At 34.1% G+C, this 16,795-nt stretch overlaps 4 protein-coding genes across 5 annotated transcripts; 1 reads left to right on the top strand and 3 right to left on the bottom strand.

Moving 5' to 3' along the window:
• The first annotated feature begins 1,128 nt into the window (after positions 1-1,128).
• Positions 1,129-3,937, top strand: CTOMT1 (catechol-O-methyltransferase 1). The gene is given in 4 exon segments (NM_001319172.1): positions 1,129-1,812; positions 2,558-2,868; positions 3,112-3,176; positions 3,539-3,937. Coding segments are annotated over 4 exon segments (1,095 nt in total). The 5' UTR covers positions 1,129-1,390; the 3' UTR covers positions 3,836-3,937.
• Positions 3,938-5,046: 1,109 nt separating this feature from the next.
• On the bottom strand, positions 5,047-7,216 carry LOC101262260 (protein CURVATURE THYLAKOID 1B, chloroplastic). The gene is made up of 6 exons (XM_004248370.3): positions 6,742-7,216; positions 6,025-6,152; positions 5,842-5,928; positions 5,675-5,737; positions 5,383-5,420; positions 5,047-5,272 (listed from the first exon to the last, which is right to left on the bottom strand). Exons 1-6 carry the CDS (start codon positions 6,908-6,910, stop codon positions 5,215-5,217), a joined length of 543 nt encoding a protein of 180 aa, XP_004248418.1. The 5' UTR covers positions 6,911-7,216; the 3' UTR covers positions 5,047-5,214.
• Positions 7,217-8,108: 892 nt separating this feature from the next.
• On the bottom strand, positions 8,109-9,671 carry LOC101262567 (NDR1/HIN1-like protein 1). Its single transcript, XM_004248371.5, has 4 exons — positions 9,297-9,671; positions 9,142-9,215; positions 8,605-9,037; positions 8,109-8,527 (listed from the first exon to the last, which is right to left on the bottom strand). Exons 3-4 carry the CDS (start codon positions 8,998-9,000, stop codon positions 8,258-8,260), a joined length of 666 nt encoding a protein of 221 aa, XP_004248419.1. The 5' UTR covers positions 9,001-9,037; positions 9,142-9,215; positions 9,297-9,671; the 3' UTR covers positions 8,109-8,257.
• A 284-nt stretch (positions 9,672-9,955) lies between these two features.
• LOC101262866 (two-component response regulator-like APRR5) lies at positions 9,956-16,518 on the bottom strand. Of its 2 annotated transcripts, XM_010328944.4 has the most exons (9): positions 16,097-16,468; positions 15,251-15,306; positions 14,654-14,815; positions 14,440-14,570; positions 14,206-14,349; positions 13,643-13,754; positions 13,162-13,564; positions 10,912-11,629; positions 9,956-10,421 (listed from the first exon to the last, which is right to left on the bottom strand). In XM_010328944.4, coding segments are annotated over exons 3-9 (1,641 nt in total). In that variant the 5' UTR covers positions 14,655-14,815; positions 15,251-15,306; positions 16,097-16,468; the 3' UTR covers positions 9,956-10,289. The 2 variants fall into 2 exon arrangements, with proteins under 2 accessions (XP_010327246.1, XP_004248421.1); XM_004248373.5 differs by lacking the exon at positions 15,251-15,306 and having other exon boundaries at positions 16,097-16,518.
• Positions 16,519-16,795: the final 277 nt, after the last annotated feature.

Here is a 16,795-nt window from a genome sequence, read left to right as displayed (position 1 = left end):
TACTTAGGAAGCTAAAAGAAAACCTTAAAGTAGGTTATCTTTCCATCTAGAAAGTGATTGAAAAAATAAATCTAGTAATGTTAGGTGCAACAACTTTAAATCATCACAGAGAAAAAGTGGACTGAAAAAGAATAATCATAAAGGAGATTTCATGATTTGATATATACATACATATTTATTTTTTGTTATACCAAACAAAGATTTTATTTATTTATTGTTTTTAAAAAAAAGAAAAATCTCTAGTTGAAGACTCTTTCTTGCAAATTTCAACAAGCAACGTATCAAGGTAAAAAAAAAAAAATAACACATGTAATGTATCTTCATATGTCATCATTAAATAGAAGGGGTTAGTTAGAATTTAGTAATACATTCAAAAAAAACTAACAGCAATTCAATGTATCTTCATATATTAATGTGGTCATATCAACCTTGAACATATTAAACAATATAATAGAGAAATAAAATTTGTAAATATCGATATTCTACTTCAACTAGACAATTACATTGTTTGTATTCACAATTTTGATAAAGTAATGAGAAGTAAATTAATAGAATACAATAGGAATTTGTATATCCATCGTTAAAAGTCAAGAGATAAAACAAACTTTATGTATTTAATTATCTAAGAGTCAATTAACTAATTGTATGTTAATATGATGGTTAGGTGAAGAAAACATGTTATAGTAATATTGTATGAGGAAAATATGAAGAAAATGACTGAATTCTCTTGTTCAGTAAAGCAGACAGCCAATCACATGTTAAGTGGCCTACTCTCCACTTTTTTAGTGGACCTTATGCTTCACTAACTTTTTTTTTTTTACCAAAAGCAATAATTTTTAATCCAAACAGTAAACAAAAAAAAAAAACATACCACCAACTCACATATACAGGAAGTAACTGTGCACAATGGAAGAAGGAAATGGAGCGATCCACTGCTGCTTCGAGATGTTATTATTACAATTTTCAGATTGAACTGAATATACTGCTTTCAAGTCATGAACGTGAGATAAAATAATAATATTAGGCAGATAGAGGGAGTGATATATACTTCATTAGTCTCCATTTATATAATTATTTTTCTTTTTCATCAGTAAACAAAAAAAAAGAAAATATTTTTATATTTAATAACAAATTAATTTTTAAATAAATCAGAACAGATAGAATGCCACTATGCAATTGAAAAAGAACAAAAAACGAATGAAAAGCAGACGCATTACTAATATTCCCACCAAGAAATCAATTATGACCAATCTTTGACAAAACAACAATTCTTGGTTTGATATTTATAAAAGGGTAGTCTAACCCCATTATACATCATCTTGAGGCCTAACAAAACACTCCAAGCAGCAAAAATAACATTTTCTTGTTCATCTCTAAGTTCTTTTTAGCTATGGGATCGACAGCAAATATCCAGTTAGCAACACAATCGGAAGACGAAGAGCGTAATTGCACGTACGCCATGCAACTACTCTCATCGTCAGTGCTTCCCTTCGTTTTGCACTCAACTATCCAATTGGATGTTTTTGACATACTCGCAAAAGATAAAGCCGCCACTAAACTATCTGCTTTAGAAATTGTGTCTCACATGCCTAACTGTAAGAACCCTGATGCCGCTACCATGCTAGACCGGATGCTTTATGTCCTAGCTAGTTATTCTTTACTCGATTGCTCGGTTGTTGAAGAGGGAAATGGGGTGACCGAAAGGCGCTATGGTCTGTCACGAGTGGGGAAATTTTTTGTACGTGATGAAGATGGTGCATCCATGGGACCATTGTTGGCTTTGCTTCAAGATAAAGTATTCATTAACAGCTGGTCAGTTTTCTCTTTTTACTGCAGCAATCTTTCTTTTTAACCAAACTTTTATCATGTCAATTGTATGTGGTCATCCTAGTATAACCTAACAAATTGAGTATATATTAGAGATTTTCTCACAATATAAGTGAGTCAGAGTCAGGTGGATATATCATGCAAAGTTGAAGACCCTTTTTTGATCCCTTCATTATATTCTTAATATACAAAACATGTATCTTTGCTGGCTATTATATTAGGGCGGCCCAAATAGATAATTATTCCTATATATTACTTCATGAAGGAATCTCAGAATATTAATGCTTTCCTGTCGAACCATCTGGTATCCAAAACTCACTAGGCCGACCAATTAAAATCCATGATGCATAGGACCTATGACAGAGTGAATGAGTCTATTTCCTAGCTCGAATCAAAGATTTCTGATCAAGTGTAAAGTGATGTGATCATGAGACTAATGGAATTTGTAAGTTAATTACAGTTATCATGTTAACAAATACATCAACTGGTTCAAGTTAGCATATAAATTGCTAACAGAATGTGTCCACTCAATTGCCAAAGATCAAGGGTACACTATAATTTCAAGAAATTGTTGGATAGTTAGAGTACGTATGTTATCAGACTCATACTCGTGAAATTACACTGAATATATTGTCTGCTGGATACTTGGGAATTAATTGCTTCCAGATGAGACTGAGGCGTAATTATAGTAGTTGTATTTCTGACTCTCTCTATCTAATTTAAATTACAGGTTTGAACTAAAAGATGCCGTACTTGAAGGTGGAGTTCCATTTGACAGGGTGCATGGTGTACATGCATTTGAATATCCAAAATTGGACCCAAAGTTCAATGATGTTTTCAACCAGGCAATGATAAACCACACAACTGTTGTCATGAAAAGAATACTTGAAAATTACAAAGGTTTTGAGAATCTCAAAACTTTGGTTGATGTTGGAGGTGGTCTTGGTGTTAATCTCAAGATGATTACATCTAAATACCCCACAATTAAGGGCACTAATTTTGATTTGCCTCATGTTGTTCAACATGCACCTTCCTATCCTGGTACCTTAATTCTTGTTTTATTGTTCACTTTGATACTTTGTTTCAATGTTAGAGATTTATACTTTGTTTCAATGTTAGAGATTTAAATTACAATTCATTGGATTGTTTTGTTTGCAAACAAGTTATACAGAGATTATAATACGAGGTTTAAAATAATAACGAGATTCTTTAATCGATAGATTTCTAAAATGGTAGCTCTCAATTTCCTAACATGAACTGAATTTGTCTTAATAAATATTGCAGGGGTGGATCATGTTGGGGGAGATATGTTTGAAAGTGTTCCACAAGGAGATGCTATTTTTATGAAGGTAATGTCCAAATCTTTAGCAGAGGCTGTATGTATGTACTGTGCATATATTTGGCTTACATGTCGAAAGTCTTCTTTAATTTCTTAGATTTTGTGTTCAGTCAAACAAACTTTATTTTGTTCCTCACATAACCGATGCGAGTTATGTAACGCTTCTTTTTGTTTCACAAATTAGCGGACCTAAATTCAATACTTTTGGGTTCACAAACTTTGGGTTGACCGATTTATGAAATAAAAAAGAAGTCGCTCACAACTTGTGTCAGCTGGAACTTAACTACTTGCATAGTCTTGCATTCCTGTTCTTCACCAATAGTATCTATAACCTATGATTAATAAGGGCATTCTGTGTTTATTGATGAAAAGTGGATCCTTCATGACTGGAGTGATGGTCACTGCCTCAAATTGCTGAAGAACTGTCATAAGGCTCTACCGGACAACGGAAAGGTGATTGTTGTGGAGGCCAATCTACCAGTGAAACCTGATACTGATACCACAGTGGTTGGAGTTTCACAATGTGATTTGATCATGATGGCTCAGAATCCCGGAGGTAAAGAGCGTTCTGAACAGGAGTTTCGGGCATTGGCAAGTGAAGCTGGATTCAAAGGTGTTAACCTAATATGTTGTGTCTGTAATTTTTGGGTCATGGAATTTTACAAGTAGATTTCCACAACCTACTTCGCTCTTATGATTATGTATTTTCGTGGCACTCTGGGACTGGAATTTATAAACTAGCCCAGCTTGAATGTTTGACGTTGATTCCTAATAATATTTATATTACTACTTGTTTGTTTCTCTAGTTTGAGAGGATGTCATTAACTCATTGTAACTTCTGTCTTAATAATATTTATATATTCCTCTGTTCCATTTGATATGATGCCTTCCTTTTTAGTTTTCAGAAAAAAGAATGAACCCAAACATACGTAACCCGTCCAATCCGCCCAGAATTTTAAGGGTTGGGCTCAAGATAATTTGAAATGGGTTCAATCTCAACCCATTCAAGCAAAGAGAATTCTCAATTGAGCCCAATTCAATCTCCAATTTCAACCCGTTTTAAAAAAATTTATTAAGATATGTTCCTATATTGAAAGTATGAATTATTATCTATTTAACATCTTTTAGAATTTATCTATCAATTTGTTACTTTTTTAACAAAAAATTCTTGAGCCGAAATTCAAATTGTGATTATAAAAGTTATATATCAATATGTTAAATTATTGAGATTAATCGGATCAAATTGGGTAGGTCAAGACCAACCCCGTTTTTTAGCCCATTTGAACCCAAAGTAAACTTGGGCGGGTCGAGACCCAACCCAATTTCTATTCAACCCATTGTAATATTTTAAATTTCAACCACCCGCCCATTTGACACCCCTAATTATTATTTTTATTTTCATATTTCCTTTTTCAAACTGCTTTGGGGTGCTTTAGGAAACCACACTTTGTCTCTACGAGGTAGGAATAAGGTCTATGTACACTCTACCCTACCCAGACTATACTTGTGAGATTACACTGGATATGCATCCAGTTGTTGTTGTTGGGTTCTAGACTCTAATCTTTTCAAGTTACTAGGAGTAACTTGTACAAATTCAAATCAACTTTTGTAACAAACATGGAGTTTGAGCCAAAGATACTGGCTTTAGCCGAGCCCATACCTCCCTAGTCCCTCCACCCCTACTAGGATGAGGCATTGCCTCTTCACGATTTGGATGTATAGCTATTGGACTATATAACCATAGTAACATGTTTTATTGCACAAGTTCTTTTAAGCCATTGAATTAGCAAAGATATGGATTTACTTGAAAGCATTTGATATACATTAACTTCCAACTGCTAATGAGAACATATTGAAGGTGAGGAAATGAAAAGACAATATACAGATAAGCACATATATAGACATAGTTCAGTTGGGTTTTATTCTGTTAGAATAAAAAGACAAAAGATCGAAGCAGAGTTTACATTTTGAAGAGCAAAGCTGCAAGATTGCTCAACTGAAATCTATTTTGACCATGTCTCTGCAGCAGCATCGGACTATGTTTCCATTTAGCTGCTCCCAAGAATATCCTTGTACAATTCCTTGATTTTTGCTATCAAAGCTTCTCTGTTAGCAGCAAAAGGTAATAAGAAGAGAGGTAAGCTAGGATGAACACACAAAGGTATGAATAATAAACTTAACTTCCACTAGTTCATATACAAAGGAACGGAAATAACCTGTCAGGTTTGAAGATCAAGTTCTTGTAGGCAAACCACTGCAGAGGAAGGGAAGATCCCCCAAAAACGTGTAAATGAAGTCAAGATAACATGGTAATCGATTATATAGTTCAAAGTTTAACCAAACAAGCATTGATGAAGCCTGATGCTAATGCCTATGCAATATGGTTCAAAGAAAGGATTTAACTTAAGTATAACGTTTATTTTTTACCCTATCAGTGTAATTATTGGTTATAGCATTCAGGTTACAACATACAGAGTAGTGGCTAAGAGTGAAAATATTTCAACTTACACCGGTGTAACCAATTCCTACAAGCTCAAGAACACCAGGAATCAAAGGAAGCCTGTCAATTGCCTGCCACAATTAAGCAAGTCCCTTTGTCAAAGTTTGTTATAGTTTGCAACACCTGAACTAAAATGGAACTAAAAAAGTCTTAAGGTAGCAATTAGTAGCAGTACCGAGATCACTCCAGTGGAGCTCCAAAGAAGAATAAATGCAGCAACGCCCAATGAACTGACTGCGTACTTATCATCAACTTTGTCCCACTAAAAGAAGAAATCAGATAGGTATCAATATTCAGGAGGAGAAAATCAAGAAACAAGTAAAGTTGAAAAGGCAAGTAGTATGTATTATGTCCTTACAACTTCTTGAATCTTTTGGACAAGCTCTGATGGTAGCTCAGTGGTTGCCGTTTCAGCTGTGGCATCTGCAGTGGCAACTTCTCCAGTTGATGTAGCCATTGCGGCCACATTCCTTGCAATCTTTCTACCTGCATCACAGCACATCCGCATCAAGGGAATTACAAAGGTAACCTTAAGGCAATGAGTGAGTGGAGTAGCCAACATTCACTAACAAAAGACACTACTAACTTTTTAGTATACACTACAAGTTACTTCCTCCAATCCAATTTATACATTCTTTCTGAATGCTTGATCCAGTATGTTTCTTTACAACTCTTACAATTTCAAACTATATTTCTAACTTTTGTTATTAATTGTCCTATAAACAAAATATTTTAAACTATGTTTTCAATAACAGAGAAGCTACTTCCTTTAGGTCTCACAGAGGCAGTTCAACAAGCACTATAAGGTCTCACATTCAAATGCTAGTGCAGGTAAAAATAATAGGTGATTTCTATCCATGTTTTTCCAAAGCAGAGCAACCAATAAGTGCTAGTCCTGAAGTTAGTCGAGGCTAGTCCGAATGGGCTATAAAAGGTGAAGGGAATAAAGGATTATTTGGGTGACCTGATAAAATTTATAGAGTCAATCAAGCACAGGTTACAGGACCCAAAACATGAAATTTGAGATTATTTAGTTCAAGTACTATAATTCCGGGATAATTTAAATGTTACTTACAGTAAGCAGTGGTTCTGGCAGCACGGCTTTGAACGGCCGGCCGCGGCGGAAGGGTTGGTAGTGTCACACATTGCGACGATGCCACGGCTGCAGACTGACGAGTTGTCTTGCCGTCGACGAGGGTCGATGAAGAAGAGAGAGAAAGTGAAGGGGTAGTTGTTGAGGCCATTTGCTTCTCACTTAATTGAAAATCAAAAACTCACCAAAAATAAAATAAACAAGATTTCTTTTCCTGATGAGTAATGAGTACCAAATAAATGGCTAATTTTTGAATTTTAAGAAGAATATATTATATTTTTTCTGAAAAATTAAAATTTGGGATATTTTGAAAAATATTTAGTGAAATGTAAGATATCTTGGAGGTCTCAAAAGTAATAAGAACCACCCATTTATGCCTTTCTGGAATGAACCCTATCATTATCTGCTTTGGATAGGGAATTTATGGTGCTATTTCATTGGACATTTGGGTTTTCTTAAATGTAGTACTTGTTTGATATTATTTATTTCTATTTAGATTATTATTTAAAAAAAAAAAAAAGATAGTGAAATTTTGCTTTGCTTAATTACGAGACGTAGTTTGTACAGATTATAATAGTGAAGGTGCTTTAGTGTGTATACAAGATCTATGTAATAGAATATGATATATTTGTGTGAACTACACTACACTATATTCATGTATATTCGTATATATAAGATATTTATGTAGCAAAATATATTATATTCACAAGTATAATAATAGTAAAATATATTGTATTTTTATGTATAATAAGTATATCTGCACTTATACAATATTGAAAAAACTATTTCACTATCATGTGTACTTTTAAAATATTATATACCTTACCATTAATTAAGAGTTTTTTACGTTTCTCACATTCAAATACAAATATTTATGCTACCAAATACATAATATAGAGAGAGAAGCTAGCAAATTAGAAAAAGATGACGATTGAAATTCGTATGTATCTCAAATTTAAATATATAATATATGTATTTGTATTTATCTAGAGTAATACACATTATATTTAATATCCTAGATAAGTGACAAGCGAAATAAAAGAGAGGCGGAAGAAGAGAGTGAAATTTGTGTTTCAATGTTTTAAATACAGGAGCCACAAGGAAACAACGTCTATCTTTTAAAGAAAGAGTTCGAATTTTGAATTCTATCTTTAAAATTTTAATAATGAAATTTATAATATGTTTAAAACTATATATTTACACCAACTATTTTTGTTACACTTCTAAAAATACAATTCATTACCGGAGTGTTGAAAAAGAAACAAACTAGCCCTAACAATATTCCAACATTTTTCAAGCATAATAATATTATTTAAAAAAAAAAAAGAAAAAGTAAAACTCACTTTAAATTTGTAAAAGGAGAAGAAGATGCATTAATTGAAATTTTGTTTACAAAATAAAGGTGAGGTGGAATGAGAACATACAAGTATATGATTACATGTTTGATATAAGAAGAAACAAATCTCCAAGTTCATAGTAGACTTTTAAGAAAAGTTCATCAATGAAGTTGACAATCTGAAGAACCAAGCAAAGGAACTTGACCCATAAATCCCTTTTTGTAGCCAACCAACATGTCACATTTGACATAAACTTGATAGTGTTTAGTCTTTATAATTCCAGCTTTATATCTCATTTTCCCCATTAGAACTAGTCTCAATCCCACAACTCCATAAACTTCATCTATCAGTAATCCATTTGCTACTTCCACCGACACAGGTACCGATGCACCTCTTATCAACGGCGATAATATCACCGTGCTTTTTGTTTTCTGAAATAAATTACGAGCCAAAATTAATCTGAGTAAATTATGTATCAAAGAAAGTCAAATTTTCTTTTATTTTTTACCTGAAATAAAGGTGGAAGCAGAGCTGGAGGTGTAATTGCTTGACCCTTGTAGTAAACAATAGCTGAAAATTGGTCATAATCCAATCGAACTCTCCTATTAGGATTTCTTGCCAACACTGTGAATTGCATGCTGGTTGACATATAAGGAGGGGATGTTACATTTAAATCATATATGGCAGCATCAACTAGACTGAAATTTGGTTTGTGGGGTCTATAAACTAGCCATAATATGAGCACAACAAGGCCAGCCAAGATGACTAAAATGAACAACAAAGCGCACAAAGTTTTGGCTGGACTTCTTCTACTTGGATCATTAGAGGATATTGCTATAGGAGAAGGTTTTTGAGGATAACCAACACTTTCATTTGGAATCTTTTGTTGGTCATAATCACTCATTTTGTCTACAAATTTGCCTCTTACGTCGATGTTTGACCTGTATATAAGTTTTACATATCGAAAAAGAAAGTGAATTCCAATTAAAATAAGCACTAACTAGTAGGTGAAGATTTTATCATTTAAAAAAAAAAAAAAACTCACTCCAAAACTTCTTCTAGCTAATCTTGTATACTTGTCTTAATTTTCTTTGCATCAAGTCATAAGTGGATGTTGACCTGTATATAAAGTTAGATACATGAAAAGAAAAAGACCTCATTAATGTAACCACAAGAAAATTATAAGAGATGGAGGCTTACCTGATCAACCAACCTTACATGAACAATAAAATGATCAAATGTAATTAAAACAAACAAGTAGATTTGTGTTTGAATTTTAAAGTGAGTGATAGTGGTGAGAAAAGGTGGAATAAAAAAGATAGAATCTATGAAAGAAAAATAAAAAGAGAAGGGAATTAGGTTCTCTCTTTGCTCGTTGTTTTCAATGCAAATTCTATTGTTTTTTGTTACTTTAGCTTAGGAAGAAGATTCTTGACGAGTAGCTGCCGACTAATATGTAATTTTGTGTTATGTGTAACGGTGGAGTCTTATGATGTGATGACACCTAGCAAATGGAATTCCTCACCATTTTTGCTACTTAATTAGTTTCGTGACATTTGGTTTTGGAGTTGCCGTGGACCAATTTGATAGTTTTGCTACTAAATCATCAATTTTGTAAGTTCAACTGTTTAATGATACAACGAAGATAGATTCAATCGTATACACAAATTTAATATATTTACGTACTAGCTACAATCAAATTTGAATTTTTGTTGTCTAATAACATACTTAAAAAATTTTAAGAAAATGAATTATGCTCACATCTTTCTTCTATCTTCGTGAAATAGAAAGGTGTTTATAGACAAAATTTATATTTATATATATTTGAAATGGTAAAGATTGTATTAAAAAAAAAAACATGAAGAATTCTCCTTTTAATATTCTTGTGCAACTATATATACACAAATCAAATGAATTTCTCAAGTTCCTTGCCCAAACTACAAATACTTGCAAAGTTCACCATTAAACATTTCAAACTTCCTCTCAAATGCAAGACAAATTTCACCTACTTAGCTAAGTTCATCATGAACCAATAACTAAATAAAAATTGAAACATCTTGAGTTGCAACTATCATCAATCCCCTAATTCTCAGGCTTAAAAGACATTACACACATAACACAACACACAAAAACTACAAACCTGTATATCTATCTTAATGGCTATGCTACATTTGACTAATAACTATTTTTTTCTCATTGGAGGACTATTCGCATTTCGTCCTTGTGCTTCGACAAAGGCTGAGTTCCGTTTTGTAGCTGACGAACAAACTGTCCTTTCACTCGCGGTCGCTGCTCTGCAAGTCTTTTCCTGCTTTCGTATCGAACCTGTACAAAAATGATATCAGTATATTAAAGGACATAAAGAAATGTTGTCTACTTATGAATAGTTTTGTGGTTTATGTCTACTATTTGATCATTCAAATATATGCAAGGTCAAAAACCAATAGAAATGGCACTCGTTTCCGCTAAACTATCTATCTAGAAAATATAGACTAGTTAACGCTGCACTCGTTTAAAATTGATGCAATATATCTAAGTTGAATAAAAGCACTACAAACGACAACAACAACATATATACCCAATCTGGTCTCCTAAGTGGGGTCTAGGGAGGGTGGGGGTGTCCTAGACCTTACCTCTACTTTTGTGGGGTAGAGACTGTTTGAGATAGACTTCAGGTCAAGAAAACTGTTTTCAGAACAGGTCTGAAGAAGAAAATAAAGGCAAAAAAGTATTGGCAGGAAAAAGGTAAAGATAACCAAAGTAGTAATAGAATTGATGAATAAGATAATGGAAGTAGCACTAAGGTTATGTATACCTTTTTCTCATAGCACCTATCTTTCCGTTTTAACCGAAACTTCATGAGTGCTGCTTCCCTTTGGCTGGTGCTGTGATTCTCTGATCCTGTCCTATCATTGTAATTCACACTCTCAGAAACGGGAGCTCTCTCTGGACTAACAACTGGGAAGGAACTTTCAACAGCTTCATCAGAAATACTTCCACAATGAGAGCTACTGAGCTTGTTTTTCATGCCACCTCCCAAATCACTAGATTCACAAATTGCAGTATCATATCTTGCCTTTTCAACTGTTACTAAATTTCTGTCATCTTCTTCTTCCACATTTTCCTCAGAGTGAACTGTAGTATCATCAAATGGTTGTTTGTAATGCTCCATATTTTGACCTTCGGAAGTTGAATAAGTCAAAGAACTTGTTGGAAGTGGAGACTGTGATCGAGGGCTCTGTACATGATGAGAACTTGATTGTGTATTGTATACTGAAGCATTTATCTGAATGTCACTGGCAGCCATACTTCCAGACCTTACCCTGTCAACCGGAATGAAGCTTACTTGGGTGCCCGATAGTGCAACTTTACAATTTCCCGGTTGGCGCATAACCAAAGCTGTTTCATTTTCCTGACTCTCAGTCAATGAAGCATCATGCTGCCAAGTAGAGGCACTAGAGCCTTCCTTCAATGGAGCTGAATTGCTACTCAATCCAGAGAAAAGAGGTTGCACCGTCATCTTATTTTCATATCTGACATAATAGAAGGTTTAGTCAATTTTCAGATAGCATCTGGAAACTAATTTAAGCAGTTAAGGAATTTCGTAAGATATTTTAGGCAGATAAATTACTAAATAATCTCAACTGGTCACACTGCAAGTTACTGCTGTACTAATGTTCATATATAGGCATAATATACTTGCGTCTTTTCTCAGAGAAGACGCGCAGAGAAACAACATTCAATTGGACTTGTAACTAGAGGGAGGGAGGCCATCAAGGATAAAATATGAGAAGCCTTGGTTTATCAGCCTGAAAGCAATAAATAACTAAACTAGCAAATAAGGGCATTCTGAGTCTTCTTTTTACGTGATAAGGTAAGATAATTTCATTAGAACTGTGACTTTGTAAGTAGAAGGCATCATTACACACTCTAAGTCACCTTTCCATACACTCAAAACAGTAAAGGTGAATTTTCCAACCTTGATCTATTGGGGTTTCAACTTAAAAATGCCAATAAAGAAAGATGAGTGGCTAGGCTTAACATTAATACAAACAGTTATACTATGACTTGGTTTAGTATATCTTGGATATAAGAATTTAATGGAGGTTCTTACCATATATCACGACAAGATAATAATATTCAGCCTCAAAATATTTCCTGGACAAAGAATTACTACACTTTTACAGCATATATCTGGTTGTCCCATGTGTTATTTTTGTACAATAATTTCTTCCTTCATGCTATCGACAAAATTAGTAACCTGTAGTTAGTTAACTCCTTAAGAGATACCCATCTAAATCTTCAAAATTTTCCTGGGCAGTGGTTTGGTCATTAATTAGAGCTAGAAACAAAAACATGCACATAGAGGCCTTCAAATTTAAATATATTACACATTCTTCATAACTCAGATACTTTCTAGATGTTGATTTCTGAAATAGCCACGAATAGAGTCAGTGATGAGCAACAGAAAGGAACAACCCCTACCGTATAGCTTCCTAAATGATGTCTTATACTAGTTTTCTCCCTACTGTATAATATGCATGAACGGCCCTGCCACCAGTATTGCATCACAACTGTCAGAGAGAAATTGCTACTACCATAAGCTATGTAGTGTGACTAATACCTGAAGGGAATAAAGAATTTAAACTTGATTGGTTCAACCTTTAAATTTGGACAATTGAATTCATTGCACTACTGAAATTATGGTTTCATAAATTAATAACTGTTGAAGTTTTAGTAATTTTTCAAATGTTTATTTACACTCTTATGTCAAAATACTGGGCTAAAAGTGAACCCAGTAAAATAGGCTGCATCCCCTGATAAAGAATTGTCACAAATCTCAACTTGCCCCAACAGCAGTATGCAGTAGTTGAAATGTGGCTACTCACACTATTTACACTTTTTTGTGTTTAAAGAGTACAAATACTACTATTCTACTGAGACAATGATACAATTTTGGGGCTCTCTTCCCGATGAAGAACTGCTCCTTCATATTAGAGGAATTCACTAAGCAAAGAGGACAATTCAACAATAGAATGTCAAAGAACAGAAATGTAAAACTCACTTAGAAAAGGCGGATGCTTTTGAATAACTTATCATGCTCTGCTCCCACGACGCTTCATCATTTAAGCAACTGGGATTAAAGGTTCTCAAAGAAAGATCCAGCCTGGAAGCGAGATTTGATTTTTCTCTACTGTCGTGAGAATGGCCGTCACAATGAGCCAAGTAATTTTCAAAATTCCCCATCAAGTCAACAGCCTCAGCAGTATAAGGAGCAGAATAGAGTTCATTCAACTGGAAATCAACTTCATCAGCAGTACACTTATTTGCACTAAAACATCCATGATGCACTTCATTAGCCGTAACCCTTGGTTCAGCACAAAGAGTGGCATCTTCTGAACCAATAGCAACTGAGCTGTCAGGTGTAGTGCCGGAAGAAGTTCTCATTCCAGAGCTTGTCATGTTCACTACATATGATAGTTTGTCAGTTCAAATCTGAGACGTATAACTCCAAAATTTGATAGAAGAAGGATGGCTCGCCATACCTAGTGGTTTACTTTCTGGCATAAATGATCTTTCAACCATTTCAACACATTCTTCATGTCTTCCATTGTTGCACATATTTGAATCATCTTTATGCCTAATATCTGTAACGCCCTGCATATTTGGCATACACACACTATCAGCTATCAAGAAAGGCATGAGACAAGAGTTATGCACAAAAGTTGGCAGAAGATGTCATCTATGTAAAACCTGATGAAACCAGTCTAATCTAGAAATACGTTATTCTTCACGTGATTTCATAATGCATCATTATCATAAATTTTGTTAAGTATATACTTTTCAAACTTAAATGATGTAAATCAACTATCTGCAGAAAAACTGAAGGCACTTGATGGCATGGAGCGCAAAAGAAGATCAGCATTTTATCTCACTTAGTCTATTTATTCTCTTGATAAAAGAAAACCTGTAACAAAAAATAGCTTAAAGTTGGCATATAAAATTGCATATAGATAATCAATCATGTTACATCAAAATCTATGAAGTGCAGGATGATGGAGCTCATACATCTCAGTCAAATGAGGTTAACACAGAAGATATCACTTACTTGTGACTTGCAAGCTTTGTCATTTCCATTTTGAACAGAATCCAGATTATCGCTAGAATAGTTACTTGCTGTGTCATTCTCAGAAGCTGCTACAAGTTTCTGATTTTCAACAACTTCATTCCGAGGATGACTCCGAGCACTTTGCTGATCATTCAAGTAAAATAAAACAACTTGTGTTAATTCAATTGGTTAAATTTGATAACCATTTATAAGTGTTTTCTTCTCTTTACATACCGTTTTTCTTCTCCAAACATGCTGCCACAAGTTCCTCAGCTCATTTTTCCTTACAGGCTTAATGAGAAAGTCGGAAGCTCCTTTAACCATGCATTTCAAGACTGTGCTAATAGAATCTTTGGAGGACATCACTGCATAATAAATAGGCATATTAAGCAATACGATCCCTGTGAAATTTTACATTAAAATAAGTGCTGAGATCAAGAAAACATACTTATAACAGGTATGTTTTTGCACAAGTCATGCTCCACAATTAAAGTAAGCAGTGCATATCCGGATATTGATGGCAGCTCAACCTCAGTCAATACAAGGTCTATGTTATGAGGCCTTTCCTTTAGTGTCTCCCATGCCTTCAAACCATCAGGAACAGCAGCAACTGTTTTGTCAAACAACTTATTATTTCTTTGGTACCAAAAAACAAAAAACAACTTACTATTTCTTTTGTACCAAAAAACAAAGTGTAAAAAAAAAAACAAGATGCTATGTACACAGTCACGCCACAAGAATTGACAGTGAGCTGAAACATAAAGTTAATACATGTCTCTCAGGTAACCAATTACAAAGCGCAAAAGTAAGGGGTGGATGTCGGGTTGGTAAAACGTGGTAGATTAAGTCTTCAGTAGGCAACAATCAAGTACGGTTAAGTAATACTCCTAACCCCACCATGATAGCAGTCAATGAAATTCACGGCAGGATGGAATTTTACAGATACATTACATCCTTTGATATTCTTTTAAGGGGTGGTGCAGGGTGGGGGAGCAGCAGCGAATGCAGAATCATAGTCTAGGAGGAATACATGGAGTTATAATACCACTAGATATCTCCAGGTGCAGGATGAGCGTGATATTATATCCTCCATGCTATAACCTGAAGAAAAGAGGACAAGTAAAAGAAAGGATTGTATTCTCAGTAACTGAAAGGCTCATGCTGAAAATGGTTCTACAGACGACAAACTATAGAAGATACGGCCAGGCTAAATGCCTAAACAAAATCCTAGGTATCCATTCCGAAAACAAGGGGAAAAAAGGACACAAAAATATTATTTTTTTTACAAATAAAGAAACAATTCTATTCCAATCTGCTTGATATTCAAACACACTACAATCACTGTCCATGTCTTAGGTAGAAGATCAGATAATCCAACTCAAAACGTTAAGGTAGTAACCGCAATCTGAGAGTTACCAATTTTATGTATTTTTGGTGATTTATGTAGTAAATATTTGAATCTTTTTATATAAGGGACCAACATTCTTAACATGACTTGGAGCGAATACAAAAAATCTTAGCTTAACGTTTGGGAGTGATTTTTGAAAATCTTATCTTCATATATTTTCAAGTTCCCAAAAACAAGCTTCCATCACAAAACTTCAAGAATGTAGGATCAAAGCACAACTTCATTAACTCAATTTTTAAAGTTTCAAACTTCAAAATCTATAGCCAAACGGGAGCTTAGTATCAAGTTATCAACCCCAAAACCTTAATGTAATGAGTGCAGATGCCCAAGTGGCTATTGCTGAAAAATGTGTTCTTTTTTACTATTTCAAAAGAAGATGTAGATCAGTTGCTTGTTCTCAAAGTTTAGTTGTTGAATTATCAAGATTAATGGAAACAAATGAACATAAAACCAGCAATACTGTTGAAACCCCAAATGACCAACCTCTATAACTACATTTACGAAGCAGAGCAGCAATAATCTGACGAGTGCAATCATCAGCTTCAACCAATAAAACCTTAAGCACCATTTTTGGCAAAGATTCATCATCTTTTTTACTTGTCATCACTGCTTCACCCATGTTACACCACCAAAACTGCAACCCCTTTTGGTTTTCTTGAAGAAAAAATATCTATAACAGCCCGCCTAAAACTAATGGATGTGAATGAAGGGGTTTTTGTAAAAAATGAGTCTTGATTCTTGGCCGTGGAAATTGGGTAAAGATTATTTGAGGGATGTAAATCTAAAGACGGGTCATCATTGGTTAGTGTATGAGTTGTCTCCATTTTGGTCCACAAATTTGATTTGATTTTCCATAGAATCATTTTCTTCAAAATCGTGGTGTTAAAGCCTTCTCAAACGACCCTACTATAATATAAGATATTTTCAGTGCCCATTGCCACGTTTCTATGCCTACTACAAATTTCACTTGGCCACAAATAATTTTACCTCTATTTTTTTTTTCATCAATCATTCTACTAGTCAATCTACATGACAAAATTTGGGTAAATTAAGTAAATTGTTATTGTAAAACTTAATATTAGGGTATGTTATTTCAGGAGAACATAATAATGATTAATGAGATATGTAATATTAGGTTATGGAGACTAACTCTGGAGTCTACGAGGTCAGGTTGAGCAAGAT

This window comes from Solanum lycopersicum, chromosome 10 (genome assembly GCF_036512215.1).
Source record: "Solanum lycopersicum chromosome 10, SLM_r2.1".
Classification (NCBI taxonomy): Eukaryota; Viridiplantae; Streptophyta; class Magnoliopsida; order Solanales; family Solanaceae; genus Solanum; species Solanum lycopersicum.
Note: the sequence above shows the minus strand (reverse complement) of the source record. Positions and strands in the feature narration are given on the sequence as shown.

Excerpts from the sequence above, each read along its gene's own strand:
- LOC101262567 (XM_004248371.5), bottom strand. The coding sequence starts at position 9,000 with ATGAGTGATTATGACCAACAAAAGATTCCAAATGAAAGTGTTGGTTAT. Across the intron at positions 8,528-8,604 it reads TGCTTCCACCTTTATTTCAG|AAAACAAAAAGCACGGTGAT; the intron begins GTAAAAAATAAA and ends AATTTATTTCAG.
- LOC101262260 (XM_004248370.3), bottom strand. The coding sequence starts at position 6,910 with ATGGCCTCAACAACTACCCCTTCACTTTCTCTCTCTTCTTCATCGACC. Across the intron at positions 5,929-6,024 it reads TCCAAAAGATTCAAGAAGTT|TGGGACAAAGTTGATGATAA; the intron begins GTAAGGACATAA and ends TTCTTCTTTTAG. Across the intron at positions 5,273-5,382 it reads TTGATCTTCAAACCTGACAG|AGAAGCTTTGATAGCAAAAA; the intron begins GTTATTTCCGTT and ends TGCTGCTAACAG.
- LOC101262866 (XM_004248373.5), bottom strand. The coding sequence starts at position 16,232 with ATGGGTGAAGCAGTGATGACAAGTAAAAAAGATGATGAATCTTTGCCA. Across the intron at positions 13,755-14,205 it reads ACAAAGCTTGCAAGTCACAA|GGCGTTACAGATATTAGGCA; the intron begins GTAAGTGATATC and ends CCAAATATGCAG. Across the intron at positions 11,630-13,161 it reads AAAGCATCCGCCTTTTCTAA|ATATGAAAATAAGATGACGG; the intron begins GTGAGTTTTACA and ends CTATTATGTCAG.